Below are 19,225 nucleotides of genomic sequence, written 5' to 3'. Positions count from 1 at the left end.
CAAAGTTACTCAGATCCTTACAAAATCAGGTATGATTTACAAAAAAACACTAAAAAACCCACTTACAGGTTTTTGCCTGGCATCGTAGCCACACTGAGTGTTAATGACATCTTCCTAAGGGAGAAAAAAGAAAGGCAGTGAGGAGAAGTGCTTCCAATAATAAGGGACTCCCACAACATTTTCTCTCCTCAGCTTGTGATAAACCCCACGTTCTGGAGACACATGTTCTGTGGAGAAGACGACGAACTGGGGAATGATCCTTTTATTTAAATAAAATAACTTTCTGCAGGAAATGTTCATACTCTGTCCCTGAAAAATACACCAAACACAGGGCAAGTTTAGTTCAGAGTTCATCACGGGCCATGTGAAGAGGGGATGGAGTGGAATGGTCACTTGGTACAATCTGGTCCATTCCAAAGGAAACAAGTTTGCTCTACAAAACTATTTTATAAGCCCAAGAGACAGATTATGCTACTCCCTCAAAGGCTAGGGTAAGAGATGAGAGAGCGAAGCTGTGTTTTTCTGCCACCTATCCCTTTCACAGGAGATTATGATACCCATGAGAAGGAGTCACTTGCTATTCTCCTACTGTACTGTTCCTCACTTGAGAGCTCTGGAGTGCACAGAAGGAAGTACAAACTATTCTAAAGGGCATTTCTCAGTGAGTAGTATCCCACAGCAGCACTTCTAGCCAATTTTTCTGAGGCTGTCTTTACTCCACATACACAGACCTTCTGATGCTATGAGGAGAAGCAGACCCATGGAGCAAAGCCTGCCCCATCCCACGCAACCCAATCTCTGCACACGCTCTAGCCCCTTAGTAAATTAATCTGAAGAAAAACACCACCCTAATAAGAAAGATTACAATACAGCAGCCATTCTGGGACTCTCTGCTGCCAGTGTCACCTCTGGAATGCAGCCACAGGTTTCTCAATACCAAAACTCAATCATGACTGCTATTATTTCAGTCTTCACGGCTGAGGATGTAAGTGAGATTCCCAAACCTGAGCTGGCCTTTGTAGGTGACAAATCTGAGGAATTGTCTCAGACTGAAGTGTCATTAGAGGAGATTTTGGAAATAATTGATAAACTTAACAGTAACAAGTCACTGGGACCAGATGGCATTCACCCAAGAGTTCTGAAAGAACTCAAATGTTAAATTGCGGAACTATTAACTATGACTTGTAACCTGTCCTTTAAATCAGCTTCTGTACCCAATGACTGGAAGACAGCTAATGTAACGCCAATATTTAAAAAGGGCTCTAGAGATAATCCCGGCAATTACAGACCGGTAAGTCTAATGTCAACACCGGTCAAGTTAGCTGAAACAATAGTAAAGAATAAAATTGTCAGACACATAGAAGAACATAAATTGTTGGGCAAAAGTCAATATGGTTTCTGTAAAGGGAAATCATGTCTTACTAATCTATTAGAGTTCTTTGAAGAGGTCAACAAACATGTGGACAAGGGGATCCAGTGGACCATAGTGTATCTTAGATTTCCAGAAAGCCTTTGACAAGGTCCTTCACCAAAAGCACTTTCATAATTATGTTGTCATGGATAAGAGGAAGATCCTTTCATGGAATGAGAACTGGTTAAAAGACACGGAACAAATGGTTAATTTTCAACTGGAGAGGGCTAACTAGGTGTTCCCAAGGGTCAGTCCTAGACCAATCCTATTCAACTTATTCATAATGATCTGGAGAAAGAGGTAAACAGTGAAGTGGAAAAGTTTGGCAGATGATGCTAAACTGCTCAAGATAGTTAAGAGCAAAGCAGACTGAAGAACTTCAAAAAGATCTCACAAAACTAAGTGATTGGGCAACAAAATGGCAAATGAAATGTAATGTGGATAAATGTAAAGTAATGCACATTGGAAAAAATAACCCAATTATACATACAATATGATGGGCTAATTTTGCTACAACTAATCAGGAAAGAGATTATGGAGTCATCGTGGATAGTTCTCTGAAGATGTCCACACAGTGTGCAACAGTAGACAAAAAGGTGAACAGGATGTTAGGAATCATTTAAAAAGGGATAGAGAATAGGACGGAGAATATCTTATTGCCCCTATATAAATCCATTGTATGCCCACATCCTGAATACTGCATACAGATGTGGTCTCCTCATCTCAGAAAAGATATACTGGCATTAGAAAAGGTTCAGAGAAGGGCACGTAAAATGATTAAGGGTTTGGAACGGGTCCCATATGAGGAGAGATTAAAGAGACTAGGACTTTTCAGCTTGGAAAAGAGGAGACTAAGGGGGATATGACAGAGGTATATAAAATCATGAGTGATGTGGAGAAAGTGAATATGGAAAAGTTATTTACTTGTTCCCATATATAAGAACTAGGGGCCACCAAATGAAATTAATGGGCAGCTGGTTTAAAACAAACAAAAGGAAGTTCTTCTTCACACAGTGCACAGTCATCCTGTGGAACTCCTTGCCTGAGGAGGTTGTGAAGGCTAGGATTATAACCAGGGTTTAAGAGAGAACTAGATAAGTTCATGGAGGTTAAGTACATTAATGGCTGTTAGCCAAGATGGGTAAGGAATCGTATCCCTAGCCTCTGTTTGTCAGAGGGTTGAGATGGATAGCAGGAGAAAGAGAAGGAACATATAGTAGTTGCAACCCTCAGGAGGCCCAGTGGCAGCACACCACTCAGCACGCATTACATTTCTCACTCTGTGCCCAATCCACAAAGGATATGGGTCTGTTACAGCTCCCAGCTACACAGCCTGGCTCTTCAGTTCCAGCTGTACAGATTCATGCTTTTGACTCTGAAAGCCTCCAGTTCAGTCCTCAGTGTCAGCCAAGACGGCACAAGGAGACAGAACTAGTGAAACACTCCCTCTCCCTACAACAATGATGCGCAGAAAGGTGATCTGCTTAGCTAATTTAGAAACCCAGCTAAGGCCAGTTATAGGTCTCAGAGGGAGAGCTATCCAGCACATTAAAAAAAAAAATCTCACCCTGGCCCCCAACCAGTAAATTATGCCACTTAGTATTTTCCAGTTTGTTAAAGGTATTCTAGGATGCACCATCGATAAAGTCACCAGTTACCTCAGATGCAGTGAGATCCCTGGGGCTAAACTTTCCCCACCCAAGGTGCAAGTGATTCACATCCTGCAGGGGGTGGGGAATTGCACTCCCTACCCTGGTATATGCATCCCAGTATGTTTCCAACACAGGCGAAAGCATCAAGAGAATTTGACACAGGTGGATTGTAAGCTCCTTCCAGATATAAATGCCCTCCACCCTGCTTAAATGGACCTTCTCCACCTAAACTTGGGCTTCAGTCAGTTTTGCAGATTACTTGTAACTAACTCCACAAGTCTGAAGAGCCCCAGTGCTTCCCTTGACCTCCATGAAGTTCCTTAAAGAGACTGGAGGCACAAGGCAATTGTCAAGCAAAACAAGAGAAGGTAAAACTTGGGGAACTGACAGTCCTCAAGAGATGACACTTCACTCCTATTTGCAAGCAGAGAGAACCCCTGTCCTATTCTTTTACGTATATGTTGATTACACCATTGTACTAGGGCTTCTTGAATGACTGATGCAGGAATTAAGCATTAGAGTTTATAAGAATTAAGTACAATATGGAAATAAGTTCACTTCCTTATTACTTTCTAGGGTTGTTCAGAGGACCTATCCAACACAATGGCATAGGATGGTAATCCCTGAAACGTGGGAGCTCCAGTTTCACATTCAGAGGTGAGGGTGGGGGAGGGAACCCATCAGACAGACTTTATTTGTAGACCTTTCGTTCTAAAATTACAAGATTTCTTTGACTGTGCATTCCCCTTAGGATCTGGTCATATTTTAAGACACTGGAAATACAGATTGCTTCATGAAGTTATGGGCAGCTGGCAAGACATCCAAAAAACAGAGCACACCACATAGTGGCTTGTGTCTGGAAAGCTTTCCCACAGGAGGGATATCAGAGGTAATAAATCTGGGCATCCTGCTACAGCTACAGGATTTCTAGCTTTGTTATAAGCTGACTTTGAACACTTATGGACACGATCTATGGAATGGAGAGATCAGTCATTTCACTGATCACTCAAGCTGCTGCTTTACAGTGAACAGGGCTGATATTTATTTTTTTAATTCTATGCTTATTGTACTCCTTCCCCAGATGACAGGTATACCCCACCACCCACATGTTGGGACAATTTTTGCATGATTAGGTATTTATAGCGATATTGTTGGTTTTGTTCTCTAACAAGTACATTTTAAAAACTAGATTCTGACAGTTTGTATTGATGCAGGGGTGGCGTCCAAATGGTACAGAAATGTAATGTATTAGCATAATCTATTTTCCAGTCTGCTTTAACATGTGTAAAAAATAAAGTGACTAGTTGGATGGTGGCTTCAGATTATTGTGAATGCTTGTTCACATCACAGAGCAACCAGGACAGTGTTGTGCAAATGAAAGTCACCTCAGGAGAGGAAGAGGCAGACAAGAATAGCAAATGATGTTGCAAAGTGAAGTCTGAGATGCATTAGCAGGAGCGGGAAGCTACTGTGGGACCTATGGGCCCCTGCCTAGCTTCAGTCAATGCTACAGTACTCATAAAAGTGAGGAAGTAAAATTCACTGAGCATGGAAAGAAAGCCATTAATGACAAACTAGATGATACCGCAACTGGTAGGTTGGGTTTTAATCAACAGAAAGACTACATAATGTTTAACATTAGCCATAAAATAATCTACAGGTGCACTAATGTATCCCTATACCAAATCCTGTACAGTCAGTAACCTGTCTCCCATATTATCGATCATATCCCACAGGTAAAAATGCACCCTTAACTTGGTTTGCACATTATAAGTGAAGTGACAACATGGAATTGTATCCATCATAAAATGCTACGAAACTTCATTAAACGAGTGTCTCCCTCAAACGGATCATCTTCAGTTCTGCATAATCTCAGCTGACTGCATGATAAAGGTACCCACCACCCAGCACGCGGACTTAGTTGCTATAATTAAAGCAAAGTCAGTCATCGGGAAGGAACAACAAATCTATGAGGGGAGAGAGAGAAGAAAGATTTCCAATCCTTCAAATTGGAAATTCAAATTCAAAAGTAAAACACATGTAAGCTCTTTGAGGCATTGACTGTAATGTATTCTAGATTTGCCTAGCACACTGGGACCCAACCTGGTTGTGGCCTGTAGGTGCTACCACAATAGAAAAGGTAAATAAAACAAATAATAAGCAATATACATGTTTGTTAAAAATATTTTTTCCTCTTCTAAGTATTCAGCCTTAGAGACTCTGGGAATGGGGGTGGGGTGGGGTGAGGTGAGGGTGAGACATCCTGGTACCTAACTGAAAGCAACCATCATCTAACCAAAGCCAGGCTATGGCCCTTAGCTGTGCTACAAACAACATATGCACCCAGCCAAGATAGTGATTTCCTCATTCATATAAAAAGCAGCAAGTACAAAGCCTAAGGTGGAGACTTAAAGAAGTCATCTCTCAGGATTGGACATCAAACTGATGTTGACTGTGCAACCTTGAGCTGCTAGTTAAACCTTGAAGTGGATAGGGAAAGCAAGGGCTAAAATAAACAGATCTCTCTCACACACACACACACAGCCTAACAGAAGACACCATTTCATGTGGCAGTGATTTAAGAGAGGAGCAGCAGAACCACACCACCGTTGGTAACGCACTCACGGCAGGATCTTTAGTACAGCATGAAAACGGCACGCCACAGCGCTCTCGACTCGCGTTGGAATCTGTGCAATTGAAGTAAATATTGAGGTTCCAGTCATCAGCGCTGAAGGCTCCACAGCACTGCCACTAGAGCAAACACACAAGAATGAGAATATTCTGACTCTGTATGTGAATTAATATCAGCACCAACACCACACACTGGGAGATTAGAGGGAATCTGGCAAAAAGAAAAACCAAAATTCACTCGCAGTCCCATCCTGGAAAGTGGTTCTTAAATTACTGTACAAATAAACTACTTTTTAAGGATATATTATATGCGGGCAGAACCCACCCACTAAGTGCCAAAATAAAAATGTCTCAAGTATAGGGTGACCAGACAGCAAGTGTGAAAAATCGGGACGGAGTGGGGGGGTAATAGGAGCCTATGTAAGTAAAAGACCCAAAAATTGAGACTGTCCCTATAAAATCGGGACATCTGGTCACCCTGCTCAAGTAACTGAATCTTCAGTACAATATACCAATGAGCCAGACAATCAGCTGCTGTCTGTGGACGCGTCTCCACTGGAAGCCAACAGAGCGGCTTTGATTTATACCAGTTGAGGATCTGGCCCAATGTTAATCTACATTAATTTTAAATTGAACTGAGCATGTATAAAAGGCATTTGATTGACAGTGCCAGTCAACATCCTTTTTTCATATATATAGCACAGCACGTACAGCAGCAGTGGAAGCTTCCTCCACAGTGCCTTCAGCTGTTACCTCCTCTAGGGCTGAGAAAGCAGTTTGGTTTCAATGCTCAGTTCACCTGTGGTGTCTCTGCTGAGACTGCTTGCTAACAAGAAATCCAGTCACGATGGCAGTTTTTACTACGTGGACACTCGTTCACTAGAAATTGCACTGAGACCCTTTCATTTCACAACAGACTAAAGATTTGTGACTGCCATCAAGCTAAGTCAGATCCAACACAATGTGTAAGGCTCTGTGCATCCCATCACTTATTCACTCTCTTGAGGGGAAAACACAAAATTATGACATACTCAAACATGAACATAAAGGAATTCATTTTGGTGAGTGGATATCCCTTGGATGGCAGTCATCTAGCACTCAGGCCCTTGGAGAGACAGGGCCAAATTCAAAGGTGATGAGTAACGATGCAGGCTCATAAGCTGAAGGGCCAGGAGAGACGAGTGTAACAAGAAAGAACTAAAGAGTAAGAATGGAATGGGCAGCATAGGCCATTCCCTGCTTGATATAAATCTTCATACAGCTCCCTGGTGTGTAACTTACATCCACTTCAATTCCCTTGCATGTCAGTAAGCAAGTATGTGTACGTTTAAGGGAGCTTAACTTGTACGGCCTCACACACCACACCTGAATGTTATCAATTCTCTCTAAAACAGAGAGATTGGAGCCATTTGCAGATTTCTCATGAGGAGAACTTCAATAGAGGCCCAATTCCAACTAAGCTAATTACATTCAATAAACTTGAGAATTTCCCCTGCAGTTTCACTTGGATAAGTAATTCTCCTTCTCCTACCCTGTAGTGTGGTCTAGAATTCTAGCCCTGCTAACTAGATGTCAAGTCCCATCACAGAACTGACTGTATTTTCAATCAGTCTCAATAAAAAGCATTGTACGGCTGCTGCAACTATAGATGGGCAAAATTCTTTTCAGTAAACAGTAAATTCTCAAAAAAAAAAAAAAAAGCAGCATTTTGGGGGCACCAAAATTATTTGCAAATTTGGATATAATTCAGTGAATAGTTTCTGTCCCCAGCCCCAAAAAACAATAATTCCAAAAATGCCATTTTGAATTGAGATTTTGTTTTGAAAAATATCATTTCAAATAAACATTTGAAATGTTTTGTTTCCATCTGAACTCAGTTTTTTTGGTTTTCTATTTTGTCAAAAACAAAACAAAAAAACATGAAAAAAATTTCAGTTTCCATGCAAAACTAACTGAATTTTCTTTTGGACTTTTCATTTCAGCCATTTAACTGAAAAATCAGTTATTCACTTAGCTTTAGTTGCAACTCTTATTGTAATGAAATAGTTTAAGCCTCCATGAACAATGGAGAAGTCTTCAGAAACTTGTTTTTAGGAAAGCTACATGATCTAGGGGCCTAGAACACAAGAATGGACATCAGGAACTTGCAATTTTCTAATTCTGGATCTACCACAGACTCCCTTGGTGACTTTTAGACAATTCACCTAGCCTTTCGCCTCACTTCTCCCATATATAAAATGAGGTTAATAACTAGCCTAACCTCAAACGGGTGTTGTTGTGAGGATTCAGATTTATCTATAGAAATGCCATTAAGTAATTGCTACGCATATGTGCTAAGCATTATATTTTAAAGCACTTTTGTTGCTGCTTGCAAAATCCAACAGATGAAAAGTAAAAGTAGAAACAACTTACATATTCCTGTGTGAAGTCTATAAGGTTTTGCAAATCAATGTCATCTCTGTATGCTCTGATGTTATTGTTTATAAAGAAATACAGCTGGTCTTTGATCCAGTCTTTGAAAACAAATGCCAGAACACCAGCAGTGAGCTCCAGGAAGAAAATAATTCCCAGGAATACAGAAAACTATGAGAAAGAAGAGAAAAAAAGTTACAAGAAAAGGACAATTTTGCCTCTGTGGCTGAAGGCTTATTTTCCAAGGCTTACAAATAATCAGAATGTGAATGACCTGAAACTGGACGTTTTGTCAGTTTCAGCAGGCTTATTAACACACGTTAAGTGTACTCCTACCCACAGGAAACCCGACTCTTTTAAAAATATTATTCATAATCAGCTGATAGTACAGGATTGTACAGTTCTGTCTGGCACTTAACAAAGACCAACATTTTCAAAGTTGGGTGCCTAAAGTTGGATACTTCAGCTGGGATTTTCAAAAGGATCCAAAGCAGTTAGGGGTGAATGTAAATGGGACTCCCTGAGACCCTCCCCTCTGACAATATCAGCCTTAAATCCATATGTAAGCGGGGGAATGGTCCCGTTATTGTGGGGAACTTTCCTGGCTTCTGCACTACCCCGGTGAAGTGGGCTGGCGAAAGGATCTGAGTCCTCACTCCCACTTCCTTTACCCAGAGGCCTCCCTGTCCTTGAGGACTCCCTTTCCACTCTCCTGTCTGGTAGAGTCCTCGTAACCCCAACAAGGCTGGGCCTAGTATTCCTGGGGCGCTCAACCCCCAATCCTGCTGTGGTCACCCAGGACAAGGGCTAGGGTATCCCCACTCCAGGGTACTCTCTTTGCACTGCGCACCTCCCTGACCCACTGATCACATCATACAATTTAAAGCAAATACAAGTTATTTAATTAACAATTAATTTTAAAAAAGAATAAGGAAAAATGGTAAAGGTTAAAGGAAAACACATCACCCCGCTCTGTGGCAGGGACCATCACAAACAGTGTCTCTGGACATCAGGGCACTTCACAGTCGGTTCCTTGTAGGAACCAGGCCTCCTTCTCAGGCCCTGGCTGTGCTGCAGGGACGCTGCGGGTTAGACACTTGCTCTGGTGGTGGCCACACACTCTCAGGCTCTGGGTGGCAGGACCCTTCTCCTCAGTGTCACCCCCACTCTGTCAGGGTTATGATCCCCCTCCAAGTCTGGCCTGCAGAGCCTCTTGGCTGAGGCGTCTCCCTGTGCTGGGCCCACTGCCAGGGTCTCCCTCACTCTTCCCAGCTGCTCACCGCACCCAGCTCCCGACTGCTCCAGCCCCAGCTCTAGCTCCACACTGCCTCAGCACCGCTCCTGCTGCTGCTCTGCCTTCAGCTCCCTGGGCTGCTTCTCTGGCCTCTCTGGCTCCAGTTGCTACCGCTCTGCTCCAGGGCAGGTCTGCTCTGCAGGCTGCTTCTGTGAATCTCTCTTAGCTCTCACCTGCTTCCTGGGCTGCTTGTCTGGCCCCTCTGGCTCTGATTGCTGCAGCTCTGCTCCCAGGGCACGTCTGCTCTCTCTAGGCTGTGCTCTGGCTTTTTGGGCTGCAGCTCTGCTCCCAGCAGCTTAGCCTGGGCCCCTACTCTCGCCTTAGCTCAGCCCCACTCTGTCTGACCCAGGCAATTTCAGCTCACACAGAGGACAGGACCCACCCTGGCCTTCTGTCTCTTTGATTAGCCTGCCCGCCCTGTCATTCAGGCTGACCTGGAGCATTGGCCTCTCGCCATTGTTCCTGGGAACTGTCAGTCTCAGGGTCCTGATTTGCCATCGATCCCTCCCCTTTTAGTGCTGGGAGCTCGCAACCAAAACACCCCCACTGAATGTTAGTAAGGGGATAACAGTCCCCTTACACATATTTAGGTACTTAAATTTTCAAAGGTGTTGAGCAGCCAGTGGCATCTCTGAAAATCAGTTCACTTATTTGGGTGCCAAAAATTAGGTGCAGAAATCATCTATTGGCACCTAGGTCTGTCTGTATAGTTTGGCCTAAGAAAGCATTTAAAGCAAACACTGGTAACAGCAGAAATTAATTAATGACTAAGTTACAAAGGAATGTCTGTGGAATTACTCATTATAATCACATTAAAATCAAGTAAGTTCATTAAGATTAATGCAAATGCAGTGAATGCCTAAGGCATTACTAATGACATGCCACTTTCTCTAAACATCTCCAGTGAGTCTAGATGGAGTTTAAAAAATTTCACATGATCCAGACATATTATAGCTCTGTTCTGCAACTGTGCCTTTGATTCTCATTTTAATATTTCTTTTTTGTTCATTCAGACGCATTTTTAATTTTTCCTGCAGCTACTGAATAGGAGCCTACTGGCAGATGTGTTCATTTTAGAAGCATTCAGAGAAGCAAAGGAAGAAAGAAACACAAAAGTTACTTTAACTTTCTAGCAACACAAGTAAATTGGAACTAGCTCAGACTAGCTTACAGAAAGGCCTTGAGAACAGTAACTAAGAACCACCTCCTCTCTCTATACAGCAGTTCCACCCTGGGAGCCAAACACGGCACTGTTGTTTAGTAAGAAGCTTTTTCATGTACATGTAACATTTTATGGTGATGATGACGTAGATTAGACAACAGCTTGCCAGGAGCCAAAAGGGTGAATGGGGATCACACCAAACTTGTGTAAAACAGACTAGCCTGCAGTCACACATCTTTAACTTGAAGATGTGCCCCACAGGGAGCATGGTTACCAAAAGACAGACAAACCAGGCTGCTCAGCTCAAGATGGCGCATTGGCTGCTGGGACCTGCCTGCAGTTTCTTTCATGACTAATAGTCCATGCCAAGGGAGACTGAGTAGTGCCATCATTAAGCAGTACAGGGCTGTGCTGAATTAGTCTGGGTTGTACAAAGCCAGGGATATCTACAATAAATAATCCCCTCTATAACTTGATATTGTCTCTTCTTTTCCATGAGGGACACCATGGGGCCTGCACTCCCACACCAACTATCATGTGGGCCACATCTGGTAGAGTTTTCACGTCCCCTCACATTTTACACAAGCATCTCATTATGGGCTTTCAAAGCTCAATACGTACACTATTAAAGTAGGTTCCTCCTTTAGAGAGAGAAAGGCCAAGCATTAGATTGGATCCTTATAAAAGGCATGTGCTTTGCATTATGGCTCTTAACAGGATTGCCTCATGCAAATTAAAACTCAAAAACATAAGAAATTTGAATTACAGCTCTTTAATAGTTTCATTGTTTAAAGATAGGAAAAAACTAAGGTAGCAGATAAATATAACACACTTGTGTCAAATATCCCCAAAGGCATTTTACAAGACTGCCACAGTTAAACAATAACACAGGACATCGTTTAACTTATGTAACTGATGAATCCAGAAATTGCAAAGGCTACTTACAAACTTGAGAAGGAAGGTATTTTCTCGCAAAGCTCCAATGCATCCTGCAAATCCCAAAATGAACATGACTCCTCCCACCACAAGGAAGAGCCAAACTGGATCAAAACCTCCCAGGTCAGTAATGGAGGAGATATTGGACAGCACTCCCTGGGAAAAAAAACAAACAATGCCAAGGAATAACAGATGTGTCTGGCCTTCTATTGTGCAACATCTGCTTTTGCTTTAAAATACAGAGAACAACATCAAATGGATATTCTTCGGCACGTATCACAGAGCAAAATTAATATGCTCTTAAATGCACAGAAGATGAAAAGAGGGACATTTCTTTTCAATGCACTGTGTGCACTGAAACAATAAGATACAGTGTGAACAACAAAATGCACCTCAGAGTGTCCTTTGCAAGGAAGTCACAGAGTATATCACACCACACACTATGAGGGATTAATTTGCCAAGAGATCAAAGTAGCTAATGGCGTGGGAAGAAGATTAGTCTATTTTTGTTAGCTATTGCGGACAAGATTTATGGGCTTTATATTTTGGGGGTAGCAAGTTAAGTTCTTACATAAACAATACAATTACAAATGTTATGGTCTAAAAAGCCATCAAAGGCAACAGCTGACATTTCTTTAATTTGGTTTTAAATCCAGAGAGTGGATACTACTCAGACATAGGAAGCAAGTTCCTCAGTTGTGGGTAGTAGTTGTTATGGATCTTTCCTCCTAAAGATTTTAGGTCGTATCTTGGGCAGACTAGATAACCGGCCAATTCAGACCTCAGTTAGCAGTGACAAAACTGCTGTTGAGTAAGCAGCTAGTGACTCAATAGTTAGCAATAAAACTTGGCAATTAATTTAGAATCTCTTAGGGATTTTAAGGCAGGGATGATGTGTCAAGCTATTCAAACATAAGAGCTGTGATTGGCTCACTGAAAACAGGATATGCAGTATTCCTGACAGAATAACCAGTTATAACCAGCCTGCGTGTCATCTCCAACTGTGGAGCAGAACTCAGGTGGATTGTGATGATGGCAGCATTCCTGAGAAGGTATTATTTTGTTTTTTCTTAAATGCTCTGGGACAGCTTCTGGCTGATCTTCAGATGTGCAAGGATGAGGAGAGAATGCAGGGAGCCCTTTCCCTATTCTTGCAAGCCTGCACTAAGACTATCAGGATTCTGGTGCTGAGTGAGAGACTACAAGATGGCAGGAAAAGCATGATGGTCTCACACCATTCCTCCTTTCACACCACCTGGAAAAGGACTGCATACTAGAGGACAGGAACAACAACAAAGACATGATGCAACCCAGGGCTGGAGTACACACTAGAAACCAATAGCATGGATGTCATCCTCCTTCCTACCATCCTCCTACCTGGACACAGACATTATCCCCTACCCCATTATATTCTTTTTACACGTAGGGTAGGGCTACATTTGGAGCTGGGGGAATGATGCCCAGGTCAAGTACACATGGTCACCGTGACCAAAGCACCCGTGTTCACATCATACCCCTTACTGCAAAGGTATTTGTACACAATGTGTCTTTTGAAATATCATTTGAAAACTAATGACACACTGGCCAGTAATATCATTGTGCAATGTATGTGATAATTCTGTGTGTGGAATTATGGACACTCACTTTAAAGGGCTTTAAAGTCTGTGACTAAAAGGTGTTTAAACCAGGTATGTCAATGGGGAGTTGATAAACGGGTCTCCTCAAGACAAAGAAAAGAGGCCAACACCTCAAATTACATGTGGCCAAAATCAGTGGGCTATTCATTCATAGTGTAGGTTGCAGGAAGAGAACATTTACATTGTAAAATTGCAGCAGGATGCATCACACTGGAATACACCAAGAGATACCTTAATCAGGATGGAGTCGGTCCCCTGGAGGAGACGGGAGACTGACCCCCAGGGGATCAATTTGACCCTTGAAATAAAACACAGATTTTGATACGTAAAGGGACACAAACACTCTGGATTATCCTTCAGTTGAGGAGACAAGAAAAACCACCTTGGACTCTGTGGTGATCAGCCAGCTATTGCTGGAAAAGGAGGATTAGTGAGGAAACTATCTTGAACAAAGACTCCAGCTTGTCAAGTTACATAATAGCCATTAGAAAGTATTTTTACTTTTATTTGTTTGTAACCATTTCTACCTTTGTTCCTCCTACTTGGTATCATTTAACCTAGGTCATTGTGTTAATAAAACAAGTTTATTATAAACCAACTCAGTGCTGTGTTTGAAGGGAAAGGTGTGTTTACCACTTACATTACTAATAAAATTAATCCACTGACTCTTTAAAAGAGCAGCAAACTTAATATCTTCTGTGACTGTCCTGTGGTGGGGCTGCTCCTTGCCAAGAAATCTCTCTGTGGAGCATGGGGGCTAGAGTTCAATGATCAATACCTGCTATGCAAGGTTTGGGGTGGGAGAGCCTTGGGCTGTTTACTGGTGAGGAAGACAGACTGGTGTGGCCGGGAGCGACGACGAGTCTAATTTCCTGCATAGCTCACTCTTGCTGAGGCAGAAGGTAACAGTGGCTCACAACAGAATGTTATAGTGGCACTAGCTCTCATCAAGCTAGCATGCTAAAAGCCATGGTAGTATAGGCAGCGGCGAGCGGCAGCACAGTCTGGCTGCCCTGAGCACAAACCCACCGGGACTCTGTGGGTACATATGCAGGAAAGGTAGCCACCACTCACTACTGCCCATGCTACTGCGGCTACATTCATATTTTTAGTCAAACTAGCATGAGAATGTCTACTTCAGCTGAGAATCACACCCCATCTCAAAAAGAACAGGAGTACTTGTGGCACCTTAGAGACTAACAAATTTATTTCAGCATAAGCTTTCGTGGGCTACAGCTCACTTCTTCGGATGCATAGAATGGAACACACAGACAGGAGATATTTATACATACAGAGAACATGAAAAGGTGGAAGTATGCATACCAACAGGAAGAGTCTAATCAATTGAGATGAGCTATCATCAGCAGGAGAAAAAAAACTTTTGAAGTGATAATTAAGATGACCCATAGAAGGTGTGAGGAGAACTTAACATAGGGAAATAGATTCAATTAGTCTAATGACTCAACCATTCCCAGTCTCTGTTTAGGCCTGAGTTAATTGTATCTAATTTGCATATTAATTCGAGTTCAGCAGTCTCTCTTTGGAGTCTGTTTTTGAAGTTTTTTTGTTGCAAAATTGCCACCTTCAAGTCTGTCACTGAGTGGTTAGAGAGGTTGAAGTGTTGCATTTTGCAACAAAAAAACTTCAAAAACAGACTCCAAAGAGAGACTGCTGAACTCGAATTAATATGCAAATTAGATACAATTAACTTAGGCTTGAACAGAGACTAGGAATGGTTGGGCCATTACACTAATTGAATCTATTTCCCTATGTTAAGTTCTCCTCACACCTTCTATGGGTCATCTCAATTATCACTTCAAAAGTTTTTTTTCTCCTGCTGATGATAGCTCATCTCAATTGATTAGACTCTTCCTGTTGGTATGCATACTTCCACCTTTTCATGTTCTCTGTATGTATAAATATCTCCTGTCTGTGTGTTCCATTCTATGCATCCGAAGAAGTGAGCTGTAGCCCACGAAAGCTTATGCTGAAATAAATTTGTTAGTCTCTAAGGTGCCACAAGTACTCCTGTTCTTTTTGCGGATACAGACTAACATGGCTGCTACTCTAACACTCCATCTCAGTCACTAGGAAGACCAAATTAGATTTAATGGCGTAATATTACAGAACAGAACAGTGCTGACAGTCGTCCTGGTCTGAAACAGGCTGGTTGGTCTGCAAGCTGAAACAATCATCAACAATCAGCCAACAATCAGTCCTTGGCACTTCCAGCAAGTTACAAAAAGCATAGCACTAGGCTTGCTTCTAACTCTTATTAAGTACATCCTACAAATGAGGCACTGCAACAGCTCTATGGATATGCATGAAACATAACAAGGAAACAACAGACAGATACATGAGAAAGGCTGGCCTTGGAGGTACACAGGTCAGGAAACAGACCCTTTGCTCTAGGAATATAAGGAATGTTCTGCATGATAAAACAATGACTTACCCAAGTTCTACACATACACTGTGTCCACATTTTCCTTAAGGACCTACAGTAACTACAGTGTTAAAGGAAACTCTGCCTTATAGTCTTGTGTTACAATAGCTCTTTATATACATAGATCCCAGATGATGTCATAACACGCACTAGTTCTGGGGAGGGCTAATGTAGGAGATGTAGCAGGGGTATGCTCAACATTTTCTTTTTTTAAACAAAAACTACCGTCGGAAGGGTGAACATTGTTACTTAATGACACATACTTTTTTTAATCTGATGCCGTAAGAGACTTTGGGCTTATTTAAAATTAAACCACCACAACATTCAAATCCTATGAAGATGGCCTCAGCCACATTCTACTCTGACTTACAATATGTAAATCTGGAGTATTTCTAGTGACTTCAGTGGAGTTACTCTGGATTTACACATACAGAAGTGAGAACAAGATATACCCCTCTGTGATCATTTTACAGCACACAAGACTCAGTCATGCCCCCAATAAAGGCAGCGGAAACAGAACCCAGCTAAATAAAGCTACTATGTATTTACATTCTTTTCATAACCTATACTGACCCCTAAGGACACAAAGCTAGATGCCTTTCTGGATCTTCAGGTTTAGCAGCGTTCATGGGATGCCAGTGCTCAAAATGCTGGTCAACTAGGATCTATAATAATACTGTAGCTCTAATTTACCCTGGTCTCTGTTCTTTTCCTCGCCTGTTATACAAAGAGAACACGCACAAGGGGAGACTCCTCAGGGTAGCCAATTTCTAACTTGTATTGAGCCAGAGACTGTATTGAGCCAGTAGAAGCACTACCTGCTAATGTATATTGTCCCTTTACACACCAGTTTTGCCTGCCCACTTTTGGCTATCACCAACCTTGTATGGATAACAATGAGCTATGCTTCAGGACAGAGGAGTTCGGTGGAGCACATGCTATATAATTTGCTCTCATGTTCTTCTGTACTGTTGGATCATTTTCTCTCACTGTACACAGAAGCTCCAGTTACCAACATCCTGGAGATACACAACTCAGGATATACAACAGGGAGAGAGAGAGGTTTTGGCAATAAAACAACAGCTTTTAGTCTGAATGATGAACATAGTTTATGAATAGGTTTAACAACAAACCATGTTTGTTTATCAAAGATATTCTCAGGTACTTTGATAGCAGACTTCTTAATGATGAAATATGGTGTAGGCTATCTTATAGCCCTCTCCTTTCCCACACAGTTTGAAATAAGCTCTTAAGATCCTTAGTGATGAAGTATTTACAAGTATATTTTGTTTGAAATAGTGGGGCAATGACTGGAGCATATTATTCCATTTCAAACTGCTGAAAAGGATTGGCAGGACCATCTCACAGGATGTCGATATATCCTTTCTGTCCACACATCTGTCTGTCTGTCTTTCGGTTTTCTACAATGACTGTCCCCATAATATTCAAGCACTTCTGTTGATTTAATGGGTTATTTATAAGACAAATTGGGAAGACTGTGAAGATCCTAGCACTGACCAGCGCTGTCTTCACCATATCTTTAGCTGAATGTTGGAGGTGGAGTGGTGGTGTTTTTTTAAGAGAGTAGAGCAGAGGACAGAGAATCAATAAGTACTGTGTTCTAATCCTGGCTCTTCTACTGATTTGCTGTGTGTCCTTGAACCAGTCACTTAATATTCTCAATTTATGCAGTAATCTACCTCACAGGGGAGACAAACATTTGTAAAGAGCTTTAAAATCCTTGTACACCTCTACCCCAATATAATGCAACCCAATATAACACGAATTCAGATATAATGCAGTAAAGCAATGCCTGGTGGAGTGCGGGGGCGTGGGGGGGACGACGACAGGCTGCATACTCCGGCAGATCAAAGCAAGTTCGATATAATGCGGTTTCACCTATAACTCGGTAAGCTTTTTTTGGCTCCCAAGGACAGCGTTATATCGGGGTAGAGGTGTATTACGTAAATATGAAGTATCCTTTCCAGCAGCATGAGTAACAATAGTCTACTCTGCTCTTTTTATTTCTGCCTGGTCAAATCAGTACTATTGATATCTTAGATGTGAAAAGAAGGGGATGCAGCTTTCCCCCAACAACGCTATTGTATTTCTATCCTGCACGTGCACTGTTCAGACGTTTGCATAATACTTGCCAGGAACCAGTTCACTTCTGCAAAATCACGTGTTTTAATATTTTCCTCTCTCACAATGGCTTTGGTCCAGGGATGTGTTGTAGTCCCAAAAGGAGACTGAATAGGATATGTTCCCTGGCTGATCTTCAACTCAGCTGTTTGTTCATCCACTCTCTTAATGGTCTGCAATAGGTCAGAGTTCCTGGTTAACTATTTAACATCTACAAGTGTCCCTGAGCCAATTCCAGTCAGAATTTGCTTCTGTTGCTGAGGTGGGATGGAGGGAGAAAGAGAAGAGAAAATAAAAAACTAGAGTGAAATCAACATAATGAAGTTAGGAAAAGTCCTTTATTTCTAGCTATGCATTCGATTTCAGAGCATGAGGGTACAAGGGATATGTGCATGCAATGGGAAAGATTGATTTCATCCCTACCCCACTCCAAATGGAAAAACTAAGCACTAATTCCATGGAGAGGTAGCAGAAAGAAACAGAAGGAGCCATCCCCTTCCACAAACATGGGGGAGAAATGCATAAGGCAGCAATACATGCAGAAAAGGTTTTGGTGGGGCATCCCTCAAGACTGATAGGTATCGTGTTTCCAACGACGCCCAAGCATTTCTGCAGCACTGCAGTGCCCTTATTGGGTCACTTTCACCACTACAGCACCAGAGCAGAGGACTCGTAGATGGTGAGTCATTCTAGGAAGGGAGGCTTAGGCTCTGTTCCAGACCTGCCAGTTGTCTTGCAGCTCCTTCTGATGTCTCTCTCTCCAGCCCACCACTGTAATCTCAGGCACAGCTCAGGGGAGAGGAAATCTGGCCTTGCAAGCAGGAGTTGAGGAGGTTTCTCACCACACTGCACATGCAGTATTTGCCTGCTCTTTTGCAGAAAGGTGCAAGGAGAAAACAGATCCTCAGGAGCCCAGGGAGGGCCCATCCCCACCCATCACTCCTCCCAACCCCAGGCCTCCAGCCCCCACTTATTCAACAGTCCCTGTAGCATACTACAACAGAGAAGAATGCCAAGACCAGTGAGAAGGGACAGCACCGAGGGAGGACACAGGGAACTAAAACTACATCCCATGTTTTGCGGGCTTCACAGGAAAAGATTTGGAGGAACAACCCCCCTCCCTCACGGCATCAGAGGGAAAATTTTAGGGGTGATCTGAGAGATCCCCTCTCTGGGAAAAGAAAAGAACTAGAGTAGTGATGCTCAGACTGAGGCTCGCGAGCCGTAAGTGCCTATTTAATGCATCTCCTGCAGCTCTTTGCAGCACAATATTAAAACACTGTGTGACTGAATTATTAACCAATCTAAGTTATTAAGCAATCTGGATGCCTTTACTACATTATTAACATATTGTAGTGGATAAAATAACTATTCTTGGTGAGTCACTTTGCTGTGAGAATAATATATCTTAAAAAAATAGTAAATGAAACAATGAATTCACTCTACTTTGGCTCTTTTGGGTAATGTTGATCACTAATTTGGCTCCTGAACCACTGAAGTTTGAG

At 42.2% G+C, this 19,225-nt stretch overlaps 1 protein-coding gene across 5 annotated transcripts in view; it reads right to left on the bottom strand.

Annotated features, from left to right (window-relative positions):
• TSPAN5 (tetraspanin 5) overlaps nucleotides 1-19,225 on the bottom strand; it is a 119,065-nt gene that overhangs the window by 3,407 nt on the left and 96,433 nt on the right. For all 5 annotated transcript variants that reach the window (XM_075066239.1, XM_075066237.1, XM_075066236.1 and 2 more), the window contains 4 exons: nucleotides 11,508-11,654; nucleotides 8,107-8,277; nucleotides 5,689-5,814; nucleotides 67-114 (listed from right to left, as the gene is read on the bottom strand). In XM_075066239.1, the coding sequence (XP_074922340.1) occupies nucleotides 67-114; nucleotides 5,689-5,814; nucleotides 8,107-8,277; nucleotides 11,508-11,654 (492 nt within the window). The remainder of the gene's footprint in view (nucleotides 1-66; nucleotides 115-5,688; nucleotides 5,815-8,106; nucleotides 8,278-11,507; nucleotides 11,655-19,225) is intronic.

Source organism: Chelonoidis abingdonii, chromosome 5, assembly GCF_003597395.2.
Source record: "Chelonoidis abingdonii isolate Lonesome George chromosome 5, CheloAbing_2.0, whole genome shotgun sequence".
Taxonomy (NCBI): Eukaryota; Metazoa; Chordata; order Testudines; family Testudinidae; genus Chelonoidis; species Chelonoidis abingdonii.
The sequence above is the reverse complement of the archived record's forward strand: the minus strand, read 5'-3'. Positions and strand labels throughout refer to the sequence as shown.